The sequence below is a fragment of the Myxine glutinosa genome, chromosome 9, assembly GCF_964187855.1.
Source record: "Myxine glutinosa chromosome 9, kmMyxGlut1.1, whole genome shotgun sequence".
NCBI classification, from domain to species: domain Eukaryota; kingdom Metazoa; phylum Chordata; class Myxini; order Myxiniformes; family Myxinidae; genus Myxine; species Myxine glutinosa.
This window is the reverse complement of record NC_136269.1, coordinates 146,011,187-146,031,192: the sequence shown is the minus strand read 5'-3', so window position 1 is coordinate 146,031,192 and position 20,006 is coordinate 146,011,187. Positions and strand designations below refer to the sequence as shown.

At 50.7% G+C, this 20,006-nt stretch overlaps 1 protein-coding gene across 1 annotated transcript in view; it reads left to right on the top strand.

Moving 5' to 3' along the window:
• LOC137434822 (uncharacterized) overlaps positions 1-18,656 on the top strand; it is a 95,892-nt gene extending 77,236 nt beyond the window's left edge. The window contains exons 9-10 of the mRNA XM_068127949.2: positions 6,616-9,464; positions 16,688-18,656. Of these exons, the coding sequence (XP_067984050.2) occupies positions 6,616-9,464; positions 16,688-18,552 (4,714 nt within the window). The 3' untranslated portion in view covers positions 18,553-18,656. The remainder of the gene's footprint in view (positions 1-6,615; positions 9,465-16,687) is intronic.
• Positions 18,657-20,006: the final 1,350 nt, after the last annotated feature.

Genomic DNA, 20,006 nt, shown 5'->3' with positions numbered 1-20,006 from the left:
AGCCGGAAGTAAAATATGTTTCAGGAAATTACCGAGAGATATTTCTTCGTTTTTTAAAATTAGTTATGTGCGAATACACTTTAAATAGGTTTATTTGAAATCTTTAATTTTCCACAATATAATTTACTTGCCATTTATCATTTGATGATTACGAGACAAATTCCTCTTGAGGATCGTGACAATTCATGCGCTGCGTGGAAACTTCTATTTCCAAAATGAATGAGACGATCGATGAAGAACGCAGACTTGAACAGGATGCAGCAAGAAAACGAATGAGACGGGCGAACGAGTCCATCGACGAACGTCAATGCAAACTTGCGGGGTCACCCGTGGGAATCCCACGGGCATGGATGTGTGTGACATTTCGACATATTGAGTTAGATGCTGCACATTCATTTTTACAAAATGGTTACTGGCAAGTCATCAGATCCAGAAATGGTGTAAAAACCACCGTTTAGAGGCCATTTTTCCCCGCAAAGCGGGGGTTGGCCTTTTCGGGGACCGTGGTAGTTGTTGTTTTTTTGTCCCCTTTTTGAAGCAATGTTTTACGGCCGGATGCCCTTCCTGACGCCAACCCTTTTTGCCGCCTTCAACGACAAACAGGGAATTACCAGTGAACTGGTACTCAATTAGCCGACCTCGGAAGGATGACAGGCTGAGTCAACCCCCCTGGCATTAATTCGGCGATCGACCGAGATTCGAACCCAGGATCCTAAGCCGGCACCCTAGCCGCTAGCCCAACACCAGAAATGGTGTCATGAACACAATTTATTTACGCACAAGCACAAAAGCAAGACGGGCCGATTTCCGATTCCGACGGGCCGACGGGCGAGACGGGCCGATTTCCGATTCCGACGGGCCGATTTGGAGCAAGAAAAAGAACGAGACGGGAGAAAAAGGAGAGAAACGAGACGGGGAAAGCCGATTGGAGAGGCGAGTGAGGCGCGATTGGAGAGGAGTGTGAGGCGCGATTGGAGAGGAGTGTGAGGCACGATTGGAGAGGAGTGTGAGGCGTGATTGGAGAGGAGTGTGAGGCACGATTGGAGAGGAGTGATTGGAGGGGAGTGTGAGGCACGATTGGAGAGGAGTGTGAGGCACGATTGGAGAGGAGTGTGAGGCGCGATTGGAGAGTGTGAGGCGCGATTGGAGAGGAGTGTGAGGCGCGATTGGAGAGGCGTGTGAAGGATTGCAGAGGAGAGGAGTGTGAGGGATTGGAGAGGTGAGGGATTGGAAAGGAGAGGGATGTGAGGGTTTGGAGAGGAGAGGAGTGCTAGGTGGAGAGAGGAGAGTGTCAGGTGGAGACAGGAGAGTGTCAGGTGGAGACAGGAGAGTGTCAGGTGGAGAGGAGTGAGGGGTCACATATTATGTGAAATAACTAAATTCACACCATTTCTGGATCTGATGACTTGCCAGTAACCATTTTGTAAAAATGAATGTGCAGCATATAACTCAATATGTCGAAATGTCACACACATCCATGCCCGTGGGATTCCCACGGGTGACCCCGCTAGTATATATATAATTATATATATATATATATAAATATATATATATATATATATATATATATATATATATATATATATATATATATATATATATATTTATTTATTGTTACGGGTGACGGGGCTGAGGACCAGAGTCCCAAACGTCACTCCTGAATAAGTATGTTATAGGGTGACTAATGTCAGCGACCCTAGGTCCTATCCGCAACCCGCCGGGCCTTGGCCCTGGCCGAGCGGTTTTTGGAAGCTTGAACTTTTGGCTTAGTGCAAAGGGTTTAAACTGCCACACTGGCGACTCAGGGGAGCTTGCAACCAGATCCGAAAAATGTCAATCAAACAAAATGAAATTTACTTCAAAGAATGCAAAACGATACAATCAGCCAATCGTAAAAGTATGAAGACGGACTTAATAAATTAATAATGACAGACTGAATTAACACAGGCCACATACAACCGATACGAAAGGCCGACACAACATCACACATACGGACCCTCTATCTAACGCTGGGAAGGGAAAGGAAGCAAATTAAAAAAACAATATTCGCAGGTAATTAAAATAAAACGGGATATGAGGATGGGAATGGAATGGGGTTCAGGCCTGTTTGAAGAGCAGTTTCATCGACGCTCGTCAGAGCGGGGCTTGGCGGGAACAAACGTGAATGGACCAGTCACCATGCTCTGCAATTCCTTTCACCTTTGATCCTTTTCCTTTCCCTTTCCTCACCCTCCTTCATGCAACACAACAAATCCCTCAGCTCAGAAAGTTAATCGAGGTCGAGTCCTTCATATAGCACATGCCGAGCCCAATCACAGCATGAAGCATATGGCGTTTTCCACAGAGACCCAAGAAGCGCCTTTTTCTACAGAATACGCTCTTTTCCTTTTTGTCCACCTGCTTCATGTACACTGAATCCTCATATCGTTCATGGAGATCAAGCGCTTCACACCAACATGCTCAAGCCGTTCACGTCACGAGCAAGGATCCTTTTTTCCCCACCCGGGCCGCCAAGAGACTCTCTTCTTCTTCTTCTTCTTCCTACCCTTTTCCCACCCTTTCTTCCTTCAAAGAAAAAGGGTTGAATCGTCTCCAAAGCTGTTTTGTGCACCACAACAAACAGTCAAAATCACATGGCGTAAAGGGAGTGTATATGGGGTAAACCTTTAAAAAAAGGAAAAATAAATAGAAAAAGGTTTTATTTGAGGATCCACAGCTGAACTGGCATTTCTCCGCAATACACCCTAACGACACAACTCCTAAACGATTGACATTCCCACAAACGTAACACTACCCCTTTTCCTCCTCCAGAGCCGTCCCGGCTCACAACCACTACAGTAATAACAAAAAAAATCACTGCGGGAAGGTACCAAACACAGGACACAAATCTGCCATATCATCTACCCTGAACGAATGCCACGTCACCTACTCTACCCCTACTTAACCTAAAACACATTTCTAATTGCTATGCATTACAGAGATAATTAGGCACAAATTCCAAATATTCAACAACTAAATACAGGGCAAATGGCCCTTGGTCTCAACGACATGGCACAATACCAAAAAGTCTAGTATGCCTTGATGGAAGCCATGAAGCAGGTGACAACAGGTAAATTGGCAGTATGTGTGCTGCTCTCTTCTCAGCTTCCAAGAAGCTTCCTTGCAGTGGCTTCAGCATCCGATTGCTCAATGTGACATTGAGGATGTACATTAATAGCATGAGGTGCTCAACGTATCTGGAGGGTGTGGGGTGAGACAAAGAACAAAATCCCCTCCCCAACGCATCAGAAGAGAGGTAAGGCACACCAACCCTAACTAGTAAAGCAATTTACACGGCCCATTTTATTTATTTTTGGTGAAAGCAGGAGTTCCTCCTAAAATATCTTTCTACATGGTCAATCATTAGCCCTATCCCAATTGTCGCAACTATCCCAACTCTGGACATGTTCAACCTCCCCAATGGATCCAAAACTGCCTCTCCTCAGTAGCAATCTCTGTGACTCAACTCCTACTTTACATTGTAGCATACCTAAAGTTTGTGACCCCCAATAAACCAGGCCTCACACAGACTGCGCTGTCCTCACAGGTGACCCAAGCCCTCCAGAATTGCAGCCCCAGGACTCCAATCGCATCGCCAAACTGTGCGCTTTCCTGTACCTCAACACTGTGCTCTCCTGGCATTTAATCTCCAAGGGGGGTACAGTTGCATGGGGTCTCCCACCTACATGCGCCACTGGCCCATAACCCCTTGCTCAATCGAACTTGCCTCGACCCACAGACATCTGCATCCCTAGGCTGGGTGCACCTCACTCCATTACTGTCATCAATCCAGGTGGCATAACTTCGCCTTTAAGATCCACGCTACGAATCAGGTTCAGTGTCCAGTCCAAGGTGGCGCCACAGGTTCCAGTGGTGTGGGGTTCCGTTAACTCCAATTACTAGCCCTTTCAACTATGATCATGACTCTCCAGCCTACAGTACACCACTGCTCATCATAACAGACCTCAGAACACCAATCACCTCACATTCGGCTCTCTTGTTTCTCGTTGAACATATCTCCTGTTTCGATCCATCCCTGTCGCCATTTCTCTCATGGTCCCTCAATCTCTATTTATGTATGCGGCATGTTCTCGCAACTCTTTCCCCTCCATCATCACCTGCTGCTTTGATCCTGTGGGTTTATAACCATAATGAACATTGGTGTTCTTCTTCCTTACTTTGTAATTCCATTGTTTCCTATCTAAACAACCATGAACTTCAGCAAACCTCGACTCTGATTCTGCAACTGGACCAGACGGCATCAGCCCACGGGTCCTAAAATCCTGCTCTTCCGCTTTTTCACACCCTCTCTCTATTCTCTTCACCCTCTCCTTTGCTCAAGGTCATCTGCCATCAGTTTGGAAATCAGCCAACATCACCGCTTTACACAAAAAGGTGCAAAAACAGATCCTTGCAACTACAGACCAATCAGCCTGCTCCCAATTAATCAGCAAAGTCAAACTCTCCTGCAATGGTATCCATGGAAATCTCCACGCATGGCTTGCGGACTTCCTCTCTAGTCATAGTCAACGTGTGGCCCTGAATTGGTTTCTTTCATCTCCCCTTCCTGTTCAGGCTGGAGTTCCCCAAGGTAGTGTTCTGGGCCCTGTGCTTTTTCTGGTCTTCATCAATGATCTCTTCGACTCTCTGGAAAATCCTGTCTATCTCTTTGCTGATGACTCCACTCTCTGCCGCTCCATTCCTCATCCCTCAGATCGGCAGTCTGCAGCCTCCTCACTCTCTGCAGACCTGGACAAAATCACAGACTGGTCAAACAGGTGGAACATGTCTTTCAATCCTGACAAATCTGACACTCTTACAATGTCTCTCCGAAGAAACTGACGGGAAAACCCTCCCATCTACTTTCTCAACAATCCTCTCCAGAAGTTGTCACTCAAGCTTTTGGGTCTCACTATTTACCATGATCTTTCCTGGGAAAACCACATTTCCAAAGCCAGTCGCCGACTGGGCATCCTCCGTTGTGCGAAGTCCTTCCTTGGCACACCTGAGCTCCTCACCACATACAAGGCTTTCATCCGCAGCTCAATGAAATACTGCTCTCCCCTCTGGGCCGGTGCTCCTGCCTCACACCTAGCTCGGCTTCACACTGTTGAAACCAAAGCTTTCAGAATCATTGGAATCTCCCGCGATGAAGCTGATTGTGAGGGCCTTTCACTCACTCACCGCAGGCAGGTAGGTTGTCTTTCTGTCTTCTACCGACTCCTCTCCGGCCTAGCTCCCCCAGCTCTCTCTGTGCTCTGTCCCCCAAATATTCCTTCAGGTCGCACAAGATCTGCCAGCAACCGTCTTCTGGTGAAACTGCCAAAATCAAGACTCTCTGCTCACCTTCACCTTTTCAATCCTCTTTACTCCCACCTCTGGAACAAACTCCCTCACTCCCTTCTTCAATCCCACTCCTACCTCCAGATCATTAAAACAGCTGTTCACCACCATCTCTTATCTTCACCCATCTAAAACCTTGATCTTTTCTACCCCCGTTAATTCACCCCAGATCCACGTTTTTGAAATACCAACTTCTTTTCTGGAAGTCCTAGCAGTGTCCATGTGTTTTATCTCTCCCACCCCCACCTGCCTTCCCATGCCTCCCCCCCCCCCCCCCCCCCCATTCCCTCCCTCTCCCACAGATCTCCCAATGTCCCTGTTCTCTATTGTTGTACTTGTGTGCTTCCCCCTCTCTCCCCATCTTGTCTCCCGCTCCCTTTATTATATGTTTTATGTGTCCGGTTGTTTTTTTGTGATTAATATTAGCTCTTACACGAGCCTCGATCTTGTATACACAAAAAAAAAAAAAACGCTCATTTTTAGCTCACCTGGAGCGAAGTTTAGGGGAGCTTATGCAATGGCGCGTCATCAATCCATTAGTCCGTAAACAGTTGAAACTTCTTCTCCGAAACCACTGATGGGATTGCGACCAAATTTGGCACAAATTATATTTGTTGTGTTGTGATTAAAGTTTGTTCACAGCATTAAAAAAAATCGGGGTCAAGGTGGTTTACTGGGGTCAAAGTTGATCCAGTTTTGACCCCCCAAAATAGGTATTTTCTTTCTTTTCTGAAACTACACATACAATTTTGATGAAACTTGACCACATCCTTCACCACCCGTGATGAACCAAAGTATGTTCACGGCACTGAAAAAAATCTGCCCCTTTGTGGGGTTTACGGGGGCTTTGAGCTCCCCAAAGTAGGTATTTGCTCTCTTCTCCGAAACTATACACATGATTGCAATGAAACTTGTGAAAAATAAATATGAAAATGTCCTATTTGGGGATCCACAGCTGAACTGGCATTTCTACGCAATACACCCTAACGACACGACTCCTAAACGATTGACATTCCCACAAACGTAACAATATATATATATATATATATATTGGTGGGTGGTGGTGAAATTCAGCCATTTTGCATATGTAATAAATAGATGACCTATCGCTTTCTCACTTTTGTGCTGTTCCATCATGATCCGATTGTATTTGCTAAAATGTTTCATAACCAGCATGCACATATCATATGGTTAATGTAGTTGTCATTCTCCTTTTTCCCCTGCATTCCAAAGGTGTTGCCTTTGTGGTCCAACATTCAAGTCTCGTCGTAGTCTGCTCCGGCATGCCTGCAGTACTCACAGAGAAAACGCTGCTGATTGTAAAAGGGAAGCTGGTTCTATCAGTGATGGGTTGGTGAGCAAAACGCTTCGTTTTGAAACTGGAGTTTCATCAGGATTTCGAGATATGGGTTTTGTGGACTTCAGCTGTGGAAAATTCCCTGTGATAGCTCAGGCCTGGTGTGAACGCTATGCCCGCCGGTGCTTTGGGAAGCTCCAGCGGTTTGTTTGCGAGACCTGTGGAAAAGCTTTTCCCCTGCCTCTTGCCCTTTCACTTCACTGCCGTGTCCACCATTGTTCTGCAGGACTAGATGCGCATCCTGATGCACCTATCACTCAATGTGCTTTCTTAGCCCAACTTGCACTTGTACCAATACAGCCAAAGAAACCAACCATTGCCTCATCTTCTCCAACTGTACCATCATCACCAACTGCCACTGACTTTTTAGGATTATTGTCTTTATGTCCAAGGGCAGATGCAAGCACAAGGCTTAATCCTTCATCCACTGTCTTCGCAACAACTCCTCGAGGTGACAATCATGGACTAGTAGCAAGAACTGAAGGTGATCTGATGGAACGATCACCACAAAAAGGCTGCATCATTGTGCACGATATTGCTGCCTTAGCAACACCCTCAGCTTCTGGGTTACAAGATCTGGCGATTGATAAAGGCAACGAACCACTGGTTTCAGATCCACAGTCGTCAGCTTCTTCCAACCTCTGTTCACATGTTTTTGTGCAACGTGCAATGCCTCAGCTGAAACCAAAACCTGGCCCAAAGGTAAGTCCAATCTCACCTCTCCTTGGGCCACCACCTCTGCATCCAGCACATCCCTTATCCGAGTCTGAAAACCAAGTAGAGACATCTGGTGAGGCGGCTGATGAATCATCCCAAAACAGAAAACCAACTGTAATCTCAGCAGATGATAAAGAAACAGAAAATAACCAAAGTGAGGAGGGACATGTAGATGTGTTTAAGCCAGTTACCTCAAAACCCATTACGTACCGGCCAGTCCGGAGACCTTCATCTAACCTTCGCCGTGTCCTCGAGGGCTGTGACCAAGTGGTTGTTCCAGTTCCAGGAAAAGATTTCCCTGCGACTAAAACAAAGGAGGAAGTGGAGGACGAGGGCGAGGAAGACATCCACCAAGCACAGAAATCGGGTTTTGTGCGGTGTTCAGTTTGTCATACTTCAGCATCAAGCCGTAACGCTTTGCTTTGCCATCTTTACGAGGTGCATGGGCATGAGCGCCCTTTTGCCTGTTCTCTCTGCCTCTTTGCTTTTACGCTTCGTGCAAACTGTGAGCGCCATGTCCGACGCCGCCACCCAGCCTATCCAAACCCTGAAACCGATGGCTGTATTGAGGTTTTATCTTGGGCAGCAGAAACAGTTTCTGGTGCTTCAGCAGAATTATCTTTGCCAGGATCTGAAACACAACCCAAGAGCTGTGAGAAACCTGGTGTTGTTGGTCACCCTTTTATCACCTTTTCCCTGTCTCAGCATTCTTTCACTGACGGCAAAAATGAGACCAATGTTGAGTTAAAGTCCAAGAATAATGGTGAGCTTCCTGCACAGTCACCAAAACATTGGCAAAACTTGATAGGATCTGAGGGCACATTGGTTGAGATGGGGAACCAGACTTTAGAGCTGGGTCCTTCTTCGTCTCGCCGAAGAGTTGTTAACCGGCAGGCCGGACGATTTAAACCATATCAGTGTCGTCAATGTCAGAATGGCTTTTCAACAAAGAGCAACTGTCTTCGTCATATCCAGAGCCATCACCCAAGTATTGCTAAATCTGGAGAAACATCTCGATGGGTCTTGGCAGTATCTCCTCCACCATTGCCTGTTGCCACAGCTATGACTGCATCCTCTCCAGACCCTGTTTCACCAGCAGTATCAACGGACAACATGCTAGCTATTTCTCCAAGTCATGCCCCGCCGGTAGTAAAACTCGAGGAACATGTCGGTTGGAAAGATGACATGAGCCATTCCCCTATTGGTCATTCTGTTCCACAAAATGGTCTTGGAGGAAGTCATGTTGAACGGGATCTCTCAAGGTTTGTGGCAGCATTTGCCAGTCTTCGTTCAACTGCACAACCCCTGCGGCCAACTCCTCTGAAGCTTGAACCAGTAAAGAGTTCTTCACCGCTCTTGGCTTGGAATCCCGAAGAACTCACGGAGCCCATGGACCTATCTCTCCCCAAAAAGAGAGAACAAGAGCATTTGATAATACCTCACTCAAATGCCTCGGGCTGCCTTGCACTACTTGCTACACGGCACACGACGGTCTCCCGTTCATCCTCTGAAACTCGCAATACGCAGACGCCTCCTTTGAATCCCTCATGTGCCTCTACAGCTCAAGATCCATTAATGCATTTGACACTATTAGCACGGGGTGAAACATTAGGTGTTGGGAGCATTGATAGTGGTGGAAACATGCACGGTCGAGAGCTACAGGCTTTGGCGGACCTTTCACACCTGCTATCTAAGATCCCACCATCGGTTTCCAACCCAACTTCTAAGGCCTTCACTGTGCCCGATTCTGGTTCTGGGCCATCTTTGCATGATATGGACAAAAAAGATGTGCAATTTGATTGCCGTTCACCAAATCCAGACTCACCATCAAAGGCGAAGTCTGAAAAGAAGCAGAAAAAGAAAAAGAAGGATGGGTCAGAGAAAAAAGGGCGGACCTCAGGAGATGAGCCAGTGGGTGAAGACAAGAAAGGAGGATTTCCTTGTCCTCATTGTCCCAGGGTGTTTCCGAAAGCCAGTGCCCTTCGTCGTCATGGTTACTCTCACAGTGGTACGTTAATAACAATTGCAAATTTCTCTTGCATACACCATGCACATAATATATACCTTACATGGTGCATTGGTGCACAGCACCTTGTTGAACTGTATTATCCAATATGAGTTTCCAACTCGTATTTTTAAATGAATGTAACCCAAGGCCTTTTGGGTCCTCGGGGACTTTTGGGTCCTCTGGGTCTTCAGGGTATTTTGGGTCCTGTGCTTGACAGGTCGGGCACACCCTTGGATCAGCTTTTGAGAGCAGTCTTTGATCCGGTGGCTGAAAATCCTTCTTTGAAGAAAGACTAAATTTGATGAACTTTATTAGCTGTGCTTGAGGATTGTTCAGAGCCATAAATTAATCATTCTTCATCTAACCTGCACTCACCCCACCCAATAGTTTCAAGGCCCCACCTCCCCCCCCCCCCCCCCCCAAATTCTGCACAATTTGACACCAGTCAGATCGAAGCAAGATTCACAGCTAATGAAGCTTTTGTCAAATAGAATACCGTATATCTGTCTTCGAGAACAGAGTCGACATATTCGAGTTTATGTTGTGAAGGAATTATATTGTTATCGATAAGGTTTTAATCACACTAAAATACGCCATTTGTGTCTGTCCGTCTGTCTGATGAATTTTTGACGCCAATACATTCCGTCCTTACTTATGCAATCTTAACCAAGCTTGACAGGATGACCAAGAGTTACATAATGAAGGTTGTAGCACATTCATTTGCCCCCCTCCCCAAGGGAGTTTTCTCCCCCGAGCGGTTTTCCCCGCCATTGCCGTCAATGGGTTGCGTGTTGAGGTGTATAGCCGTATTAAGTTAGCTTTATCGTGGCGTTTGTCCAATTAAGAAGATTTATCGTGGCGTTTTTCCAAAGACGCTTTTAATAACAAAATTAATGATAATCGCATATTGTTAATGTTATTACAAAACAATATTAATACTAATAATGTCCCACTTCCCCCAAGGCATTTTTCCTGCAGTGATAACATGAATAAATAGCTTATAGTTATAATGGCGTTTCCGTGGGAGCAACGGCTTCTACAGGAAGTAAAAATATTATGAACCGCAAACACGTATGCTTAGCTTTTTAAACAGTCACTAATGCTCTTTATAACACTAAATGAAGACATTTGGAGGAATTCCGACATCCGTGAAGTAAGGTTTACTTACAGAACTGAGCGAAGATCTATGGTACTAAAGCGCGGCGTTACGCGCGCTGCTTGCGAGCAAGGAGGAAGCGGACAAGCGGTAACTTATAAGCGTCTTTATTTCAGGAGCTCACTGTAACACTGGCGCGCTCTGGGCTGCGCGCCCGGTGTATATCATGAGGCCACGCCTACCCCTCGGGCGTGGCCACCGCCCACTTGGTGCGCGGAATGATGTCACCATGCCAGTGGGCTTTTGTGTCCGCCACACGCGCCCCCCCAGAATTCCCGCGCACCTGGAGGGCCAGTTTGCGGGGCAGACGAATGACCCGGCCGAAGCGCCCCCTGGCGATCAGCGGCGTCCGGGGTGCAGGGATGCCAGGTGGGATGCCCCTGGCTGCCCCTGGGATGGGTGCAGGACCGGGGGGCGGCGTGGCGGCGGGGCTGGAATAGTGCCGGGGGTCCGCCCACAGGGGGGCGGCCCCGACGTGGGGGTCGGGCCACTGGCGGTGGATGGTCCACGTCGAGGTGGGCCGGCTTGAGGCGGTCTACCGAAACGCGGTCAGGAGTACCGCCGATGTCCAGGGTGAAGTGCTTCGCCCCGGTCTCCAGCACGCGGAAAGGCCCGTCGTACGGGGGCCGCAGTGGTGTCCGGTGGGCATCGTGGCGGACGAAGACGTACTCCGCCGTGCGAAGCTCCGGGGCGACGTGCATCGGTGGGTGCCCGTGGCATGCCGTTGGCACCGCGGCGAACCTCTGGGCGGTCTCTTGCAGAGCGGAGCGCTGCTGTGCCGCGGACCATGGTGCCGTGGAGTCGGGGAGGAACTCGCCCGGCACCCGCAGCGGTTGCCCGAAGACCAACTCCACCGCGGATGCGCGCAGGTCCTCCTTGGGCGCCGTCCGGAGGCCCAGCAGGACCCAGGGGAGCCTGTCGACCCAGCCGCCGTTGCGGAGGGTGGCCCGGAGCGCGGCCTTCAATGAGCGGTGAAATCGCTCACACAGGCCGTTAGCCTGGGGGTGGTAGGCCGTGGTTTGGTGCAGCCGGACCCCGAGCCCCTGCGCGACCGCCCCCCAGAGCTCCCAGGTGAACTGGGGGCCGCGGTCGGACGAGATGTCTGAGGGGGCGCCGAACCGGGCGACCCAGGTGGCGATGAAAGCCTGCGCGACATCGGCCGCCGTTGTCGACGCCAAGGGCACGGCCTCCGGCCACCGGGTGGTGCGGTCCACCATGGTGAGGACGTAGGTGAAACCCCGCGAGGGGGGCAGAGGTCCCACCAGGTCCACGTGGACGTGGTCAAACCGGCGTTCCGGCACCGTGGACGGGGCCAACGGGGCCTGGGTGTGCCGGTGCACCTTGGCGTGCTGGCACGTGAGGCACGTCCTGGCCCAGCCGCGGACGGCCTTCTGGAGGCCATGCCAGACGAACTTGTCGGCGATCAGCCTTTGGGAGGCCCTCGCGCCCGGGTGGGACAGGCCGTGGATGGCGTCAAACACCTGGCGCTGCCAGCCCGCGGGCACGATGGGGCGAGGACGCCCGAGGGAGACGTCGCACAAGAGGGCCGCGCCCGCGCCGTCGAACGCCACCTCGGTGACGCGGAGGCCCGTGACGGCGGTCCGCAAGGCCTGGACGTCGGGGTCAGCGGCCTGGTCCGCTGCCATCCGGGAATAGTCGATGCCGAGGTGGACTGCGTGGGCGACGGCCCGGGAAAGGCAATCCGCCACCGGGTTGTCCTTCCCCGCGACGTGCTGGATGTCCGTCGTGTACTCGGACACGGCCGAGAGGTGATGCTGCTGCCGGGCCGACCACGGCTCGGTGACCTTGCCCATCGCGAAGATCAGCGGCTTGTGGTCGACGAAGGCAGTGAACGCACGGCCCTCGAGCAGATGGCGGAAGTGCCTGACCGCCAAGTGAAGCCCGAGCAACTCGCGGTCGAAGGTACTGTAACGGCGTTCGGGCGGGCGAAGCTGCCGGCTAAAGAACGCCAGCGGTTGCCAAGCTCCACGCACCCATTGCTCGTGCACCGCGCCCACCGCGTAGTCCGAGGCATCGGTGGTGAGGGCGATCGGTGCATCGGGCGCCAGGTGCGCGAGCATGGTGGCGTTAGCCAAGGCGAGCTTCGCGCCCGTGAACGCCGTGTCCATCTGCTCGGTCCAGGTAACGTCGCCTTTGCCCGGCTTACCTCAGAGAGCTTCGTGCAGGGGGCGCAGGAGCTGGGCGATACGGGGCAGGAACCGATGGTAAAAGTTCACCATGCCCAGGAACTCCTGCAGCCCTCTGATCGTGCGGGGGCACGGAAACCCCTTCACCGCCTCCACCTTGGCCGGCAGGGGGACGGCTCCGTGCCTGGTGACACGGTGCCCCAGAAAATAGATTATGGTGGCGCCGAACCAGCACTTTGCGGGGTTCACAATCAGGCCATGCTGGCCCAGGCGTTCGAAGAGCGTGCAGAGGTGGCGTAGGTGCTCTTCGCGGGACGCGCTGGCGACGAGGATATCGTCCAGGTAGACGTAGACAAAATCCAAGTCACGCAGGACGCTGTCCATCAGTCGCTGGAACGCCTGAGCCGCATTCTTCAGACCGAAGGGCATGCGCAGGAACTCGAAGAGTCCGAATGGCGTGATGACCGCCGTCTTCGGGACGTCCTCCGGCCTGACGGGGACCTGATGGTAGCCGCGTATGAGGTCCACCTTCGAGAAGAAGGACATGCCCGCCAAACGGGCGGAAAAGTCCTGAATGTGGGGGACGGGGTAGCGGTCGGGAGTCGTGGCGTCATTGAGACGGCGATAGTCCCCGCACGGTCGCCATCCCCCGCCGGGCTTCGGCACGATGTGCAGCGGCGACGCCCAAGCGCTCTCTGAGCGCCGAACGATGCCGAGTCGCTCCAGGGTAGCGAACGCCGCTTTTGCCACCGCCAGCTTCGTCGGCTCGAGGCGGCGTGCCCGGGCGTAGACCGGTGGCCCGACGGTGGGGATGTGATGGGCCACCCCGTGCTTGACGGCCCCCGCCGAGAAGGTGGGCCGCGTGAGGGCCGGGAAGCCGGCGAGGAGGCGGGTGAATGCGTCCGCTGCCGGAAGCGTACAGACCAACGTGGCCGGAACCGAACCGTTCGGCAAGCCGCTTGGCAAGCCGCTCGTTGAGCTGGGCAACGCACAAGTGAGCGAGCTGAACGTCTCGGCCTGGACAAGACGTCTGCGCTTGACGTCGACCAGGAGCCCATTAGCGCACAGGAAGTCTGCGCCAAGCAGTGCCATGGGCACGTCGGCGGTGACGAACGTCCATCGGAAAACCTGCCCTCCGAACCGCAGAGAGAGGCAGCGTTTTCCGTACGTACGGATGGGCGTCACGTTCGCGGCAAGCAGTGCGGGGCCCCCACCCACGGCGTGCTTGTCTGACGTGCCGGCGGGAACGACACTCACCTGCGCTCCCGTGTCGCACAGGTAACGGCGCCCGGAGAAGGTGTCCGTTATGAACAGCAGGCTGCTCGAACGGCCGGCGCTCATCGCCACTATTGAGTGCCGGCCCAGGCGTTTCCCGACCTGTTGAAGGAGCATGGCGGATGACACTGCCGAGCTTCATGGCCGAACTTGGCGTGGAACCAGCACCAGGTGGTGGAGCTGGAGGAGCACGGCTGGCTCCGCCAGGCCGGTGGAGTTGGCGGGTTTCCCCGCGGTGGCGGTTTTCGCCGCGGCGGTGGGCGGGGCGTGGCGGCGGTCACGAGCTGCATATCAGCATGCTGCGTATGCTGTATAAGCTGATGCTGTGGATCAGCAGCATCAGCAGCAGCATCAGCAGCATCAGCCACGAGGGCCGTGACGGCCACGCCGACTCTCGCCCGCGTGTCCGAAGCGGCGAAGTACTTGTCCGCCTCGGCTGCCAATGCTCGGGGTTCCGTTAGCCCGGTCCCGGCCAACGCGAGGCGAACCTGCGCTGGAAGTTGGCGACGGAAAAGCGCCCGGAATAGAGAACCGGGGGCTTCGTCGCCCAACAGTGACAGCATATGGTCCATTCGGACCGACGGGCGTGTGTCACCGAGCTCGGGGAGATCCAGGAGGCGGTCGGCCCGTGCGTCGTCCGTGAGGCCGAACGTGGCTAGGAGTAGCCGCTTGAGTGCCTCGTACTTGTGGCCGTCCGGTGGGTGGCGAAGGACGGACACAACTCGAGCGGCCGTGCCGGGCCCGAGGGAGGCGACGACGTGGCAATAGCGCGTGTCATCGCCGGTGAGGCGCCGAAGCTGAAATTGGGCTTCGGCCTGGACGAACCAGACTTCGGCCTGAGCCTCCCAAAATTCGGGAAGTTTGATGAAGTTGGCCATGGCAATGGCGTCGCGTGTGGAAGGATCGCTCCGGCAGATCCAACGTCAAGGGGGTCACCAGTAAAGCGCGGCGTTACGCGCGCTGCTTGCGAGCAAGGAGGAAGCGGACAAGCGGTAACTTATAAGCGTCTTTATTTCAGGAGCTCACTGTAACACTGGCGCGCTCCGGGCTGCGCGCCCGGTGTATATCATGAGGCCACGCCTACCCCTCGGGCGTGGCCACCGCCCACTTGGTGCGCGGAATGATGTCACCACGCAGTGGGCTTTTGTGTCCGCCACAGTACTCTATATATCCCACAAATGTTAGGTTAATAACATGGCCATTTCTGTCGCTAACGTGGCATATTTTGTGGCGAACTTTTTAAACTCGCTCCTGCTGTTTGATAATAAACTGAAAGGGGGAATCCCTGATTGTGCTCATTTACCAAGCAGCTAGCTAGCGCTTGCCAAGCCAGCCGTTCCTTAACGGTTTTGAATGGAGTGCCTGCTCGAATGCTTAAACAACTTGGCGATCTCTCCACAAGAAACTACGTAAATGAACACACACCCAAAGTTATTGAGACCCGACCATAGATCGACTGTAATCTATATACCTCAAAGAGGACTGACCCTTTCTGCAGCTCTCGTAGTGTGCGGGTGTACTCGTGTAACAAATACACAGTTGATGCGACCAAAACTTTTGTTGAACAATGTATCTATTTACAAAGGTTTTATGCATATCCAGTGAATAGTGGCACCAAATTACAGTAAGCATTAACGATGCACAGTGAACCCACAGGGGCCGAGTTAACACAAGTGACGGCAAAATGTCAGTTGGGCCTCGTTTTGGACCTGAAAATGCCCACCATCCTCCATCCCCATACAGACTTCAAAAATGGATTCACACATACAAACATATCAGATTATCAAGTCGCAACTCCTGACTTCTCACATGTCTTACTGATTAGCAATCTTACTGAGTGTGTGCCATTTTAACTATTCGGACGAGGACATGCTGTGGACAAACATTGGTACATCACGCGTGATGAAGGTTGTGGTCCAGTTTCATCAAAATTGTGTGTAGTTTCAGAGGAAAAAGCAAAGTCCTATTTTGGGGGTCAAACCTGGACCCAATTTGACCCTTGGTAGACCCCGTTAGACACCGATTTTTAAATGCAGTGAACAGACCTGAGTTGCATGCAACACACCAAATATCATTTTAGCCAAGTTTGGTCACAATCCCTTCAGCAGTTTTGGAAAAGAAGTTGTAAATGGTTACGGTCTGACGGACGGACAACTGTTCCATTAGCTACGTTCCAGGTGAGCTAAAAAAATTAAACAAAATGTTCTCACAAAATATCAAAGGGTGTGCTAAACGCCGTGGGGTAGAAGGTGGTCAAGTTTCTGGTGCGAGTCCTCTTTTGCTTAGAAGAAGGACTCATGACCGAAACGTCAGTTCACCCCAGACACACACCGACTCTAATCCTTGGAAAGACGAGTTTTCCATTGTGTGCACATTTGAATATTGTTCAAGAGTTTGAAATGTTTCCATTTAAATGGATGATTAACGTAACTTTAACGTTGTATTGAAGTCTATCAGGAAAGTAATGGATTGTGAGGGGAGGGTGAGAATAAGGAAGAATGTGGAAGGAGGAGGGTGAGGGGTAGGCTTATCCCTCATTTCCACTTTCCTCTTATTCCCTTTATTATTCTCCTCCATCCTCTTACACTCACTCATCTTTTCTTCTGTTCCCTATCCTTACCTCTTCCCTTGTCAATACCCCACAGGCCAAAAACCTTATGGTTGTTTGCACTGTGGAGCACGCTTCACTACAAGGTCCAACTGTAATCGCCATCAGCGACAGAAACACGGCTCCAGCTCTGCTGCATCTCAGGGGACATCTCTGGAGGATAACGATGTACATCAGAAAGACAAACTTGTGGAGTTGGAACCCCAAACAGCTGACAATGTGAGCCAAGAAATCGGAGCCTCGGTGAGAATGAAAGAAGCAGAACAGCTACCACGATCTGGAATAGAAGATTCAGAAGTAGATGATCTAAAAGCGAGGGTGGGAATTGAGCTGGGTGGCAGAAGTCTGAATGACAAAGGGCAAGAAACTTGGCGTGATGGCAAGAAGTGGTCAGAAGTGGAAAAGGCAAATGCGGAACAGCTACCAGGATCTAGAATAGAAGACTCAGAAGTAGATGAGCTAAAACCGAGGGTGGGGATTGAGCCAGGTGGCAGAAGTCTGCACGGCAAAGAGCAGGAAACTTGGCGTGATGGCAGGAAGTGGCCAGAAGTGGAAAAGGCAAATGCGGAACAGCTACTAGGATCTAGAATAGAAGATTCAGAAGTAGATGAGCTAAATCCGAGGGTGGGGATTGAGCCGGATGGCAGAAGTCTGCACGACAAAGAGCAGGAAACTTGGCGTGATGGCATGAAGTGGCCAGAAGTGGAAAAGGCAAATGCGGAACAGCTACCAGGATCTAGAATAGGAGATTCAGAAGTAGATGAGCTAAAACCGAGGGTGGGGATTGAGCCAGGTAACAGGAGTCTGAATGACAAAGAGCAGGAAGCTTGGGGTGATGGCATGAAGTGGCCAGAAGTGGAAAAGGCAAATGCGGAACAGCTACCAGGATCTAGAATAGAAGATTCAGAAGTCGATGAGCTAAAACCGAGGGTGGGAATTGAGCCGGGTGGCGGAAGTCTGAACGACAAAGAGCAGGAAACTTGGCGTGATGGCATGAAGTGGCCAGAAGTGGAAAAGGCAAATGCAGAACTGCCAAATGGCACGGTCATCGATCAAGAGCTCAGCAGTTTGACTAACCTGAAATCTGGAGATGACAAAATATCTCAGAAGGGTGATGTAGTGGAATGTAATGAAAAAAGGGCAAGCGGTGTCGTTGAACAGAAAGTAAGCACCTTGATCAAAAATGGCGCCATGTTTGTTGAAGAATCAGGAGAAATATCGGAGGGTGAAAGTTCAAGAGAGTCGCACCATTCGAATTCTTCACAGTGGAATTTCTTACCTGGTCAAGCTGAAGATGATTCTGGAGCATGCTGTGAGTCCATAAAGAGGGATACAACTGATTATCATGAAGAAAAGTTCCATCGCAAAGGTGAAGACAAACATCAACATGTGTTAAATGATCTTGAAGAGGAGCAGGGATATGGGGAAAATGGGAATAATATTTCTGTTAATAACTCTGACCTTCAGGTCATGGAATGCCATCCATGTAACATCTTTCCTGATGTTGCGGCTAACCTTGAGGAAAGGACATCCTGCTCTTTTGACTGTACTTGCAACACGGTGCAAGCAGGAGATTCAAAAGCAGAAAATGGTGGGCCAGAGGAGCAAAGAGACGAGCAGGAAACAAAGCTGAAGAGCGACCGAGACGAGCGCAACAGGAAGGCGCGATGCCAGGATTGCGGTCGTGGCTTTCGGATCAAGATTACGAGAACAGGACGGAAGATAGATGAGGTACAGGGCTCCTATCGTTGTCCGGCCTGTGCTGCCGCCCTTGCCGCCACCCTCGGCCTACTTCGAAGAGGCCGGTCGCTCCACGTTAGTCCAAACGCACGAACTCTTCCGTCCTCGGCCACCAAAGGCAACGCTGCTGCGGCCAATGCTCCGCTCGCCACGCAAGTCTAGATCTTTGTGCGTGATTCAAATCGGAACTTGGCTCGATGGGTTCACGAGTTGCTTCGAATACAGCGTACGAGTTCAGCTTTTGTTTTGCTTCAACTCTGCTGTCGATTGACGTTGCGACGTTTGATCAGCACAGCTTTGCTGTCACTTCTCTCTTTTATATGTCTGCCATTTCAAATGGTATGTCATCTTGTTTGTGAACAATTCTGCTTCTTTCCATCTCTCTTGCGTCATGACAATCAATTTACGAGGCACAGAGTACATTGTGAATTGCAGCAGAAAAGGCAAATTAATGAATACAATGATGAGCCAAGTGGAAGTTGGGGCGTCCTCAGGAAGACTGGTGTGGGCCGTGGTGTCGTAGGACATTTGGACGTCCCGCAGAGACCTTCATCCGACCTGACTTGACTTCACCGATTGCCTTGCAGGTACAAGCAGCAATGAGTCCAACTTTGATCACATATCTCATTTGTGACTTTTCACTCCTGGTGTTTTGTTGCCCTCCGTGTTGTTGGCCGCAATTGCACATGCGCCAGTATCGTGGCCTTCAGAGTTGTGGCTCGGCGGATTTCTTGAGAAACTTATCATGGACGGGTCTTTTATACCTGTCGTCGCAGCCTCGCTCCACCAGCACAAGGTGTTCAGCACCATCACAATAGTGGCCTTGTCATTTGCCTCAAGTCACAAACACGATGCAATGCTCTTTTAACTAATTGATGATACGCCTTTCAGGAATAGTATTTTTATATGAGCACTTTTCATCAAATTAACTCTTTCATCTGTTCTGAAACCTTTTGGAGCCTCGACATTTTGTAATGAAGTGTTGACCAGGTGTCAGTAAGGTGTGCAGTGTGCGGATTGAATGCTTTCGCTTGTTTGTGTGCTCAAATGACGACATCACGTGTCATCTCGGGGTGACATGATCAGGTTGGTGTCATCGGAGCGAATGAATCCAAAGTGAGGAGCATCTTGTAATCGGGACAACGAGTCATCACCAAATGGTGAGAAGAGCGGAGCGGAGAACGCTCAAGCGCAACCACTGGATGTTTAGGCAAACGTCGTCCTTTTGACGAACCCTCGAGTTGGTTGTGTTTTTGTTTTTCCTTGTTTTGATTTATAAATTCACAACGATCTGAATTCCCATCCACTCGCTGACGTTTCCTAATCTTTTAACATAGAAATCATCAAAATCCCCATTGATTTGTTAAACAACGGAACGATGACCAGGAATGTTTCCTGGAGGTTCGGAAGCACATTCCAGGTTTCCAGACTTTGGTAAGTTTTATTATTATCAGGAGCTTTCCTCTGAAATGCCCGACACATTGGTATTTTAACATGTCCCGTTTGAAAAACATATACTTTTGGGACACAGATGACATCATTATGTGCAACATGACACACAGATATTTTAGAATGGATTCCCAGGCATCAAATTCCTATTAGGACCAATGTCGTCT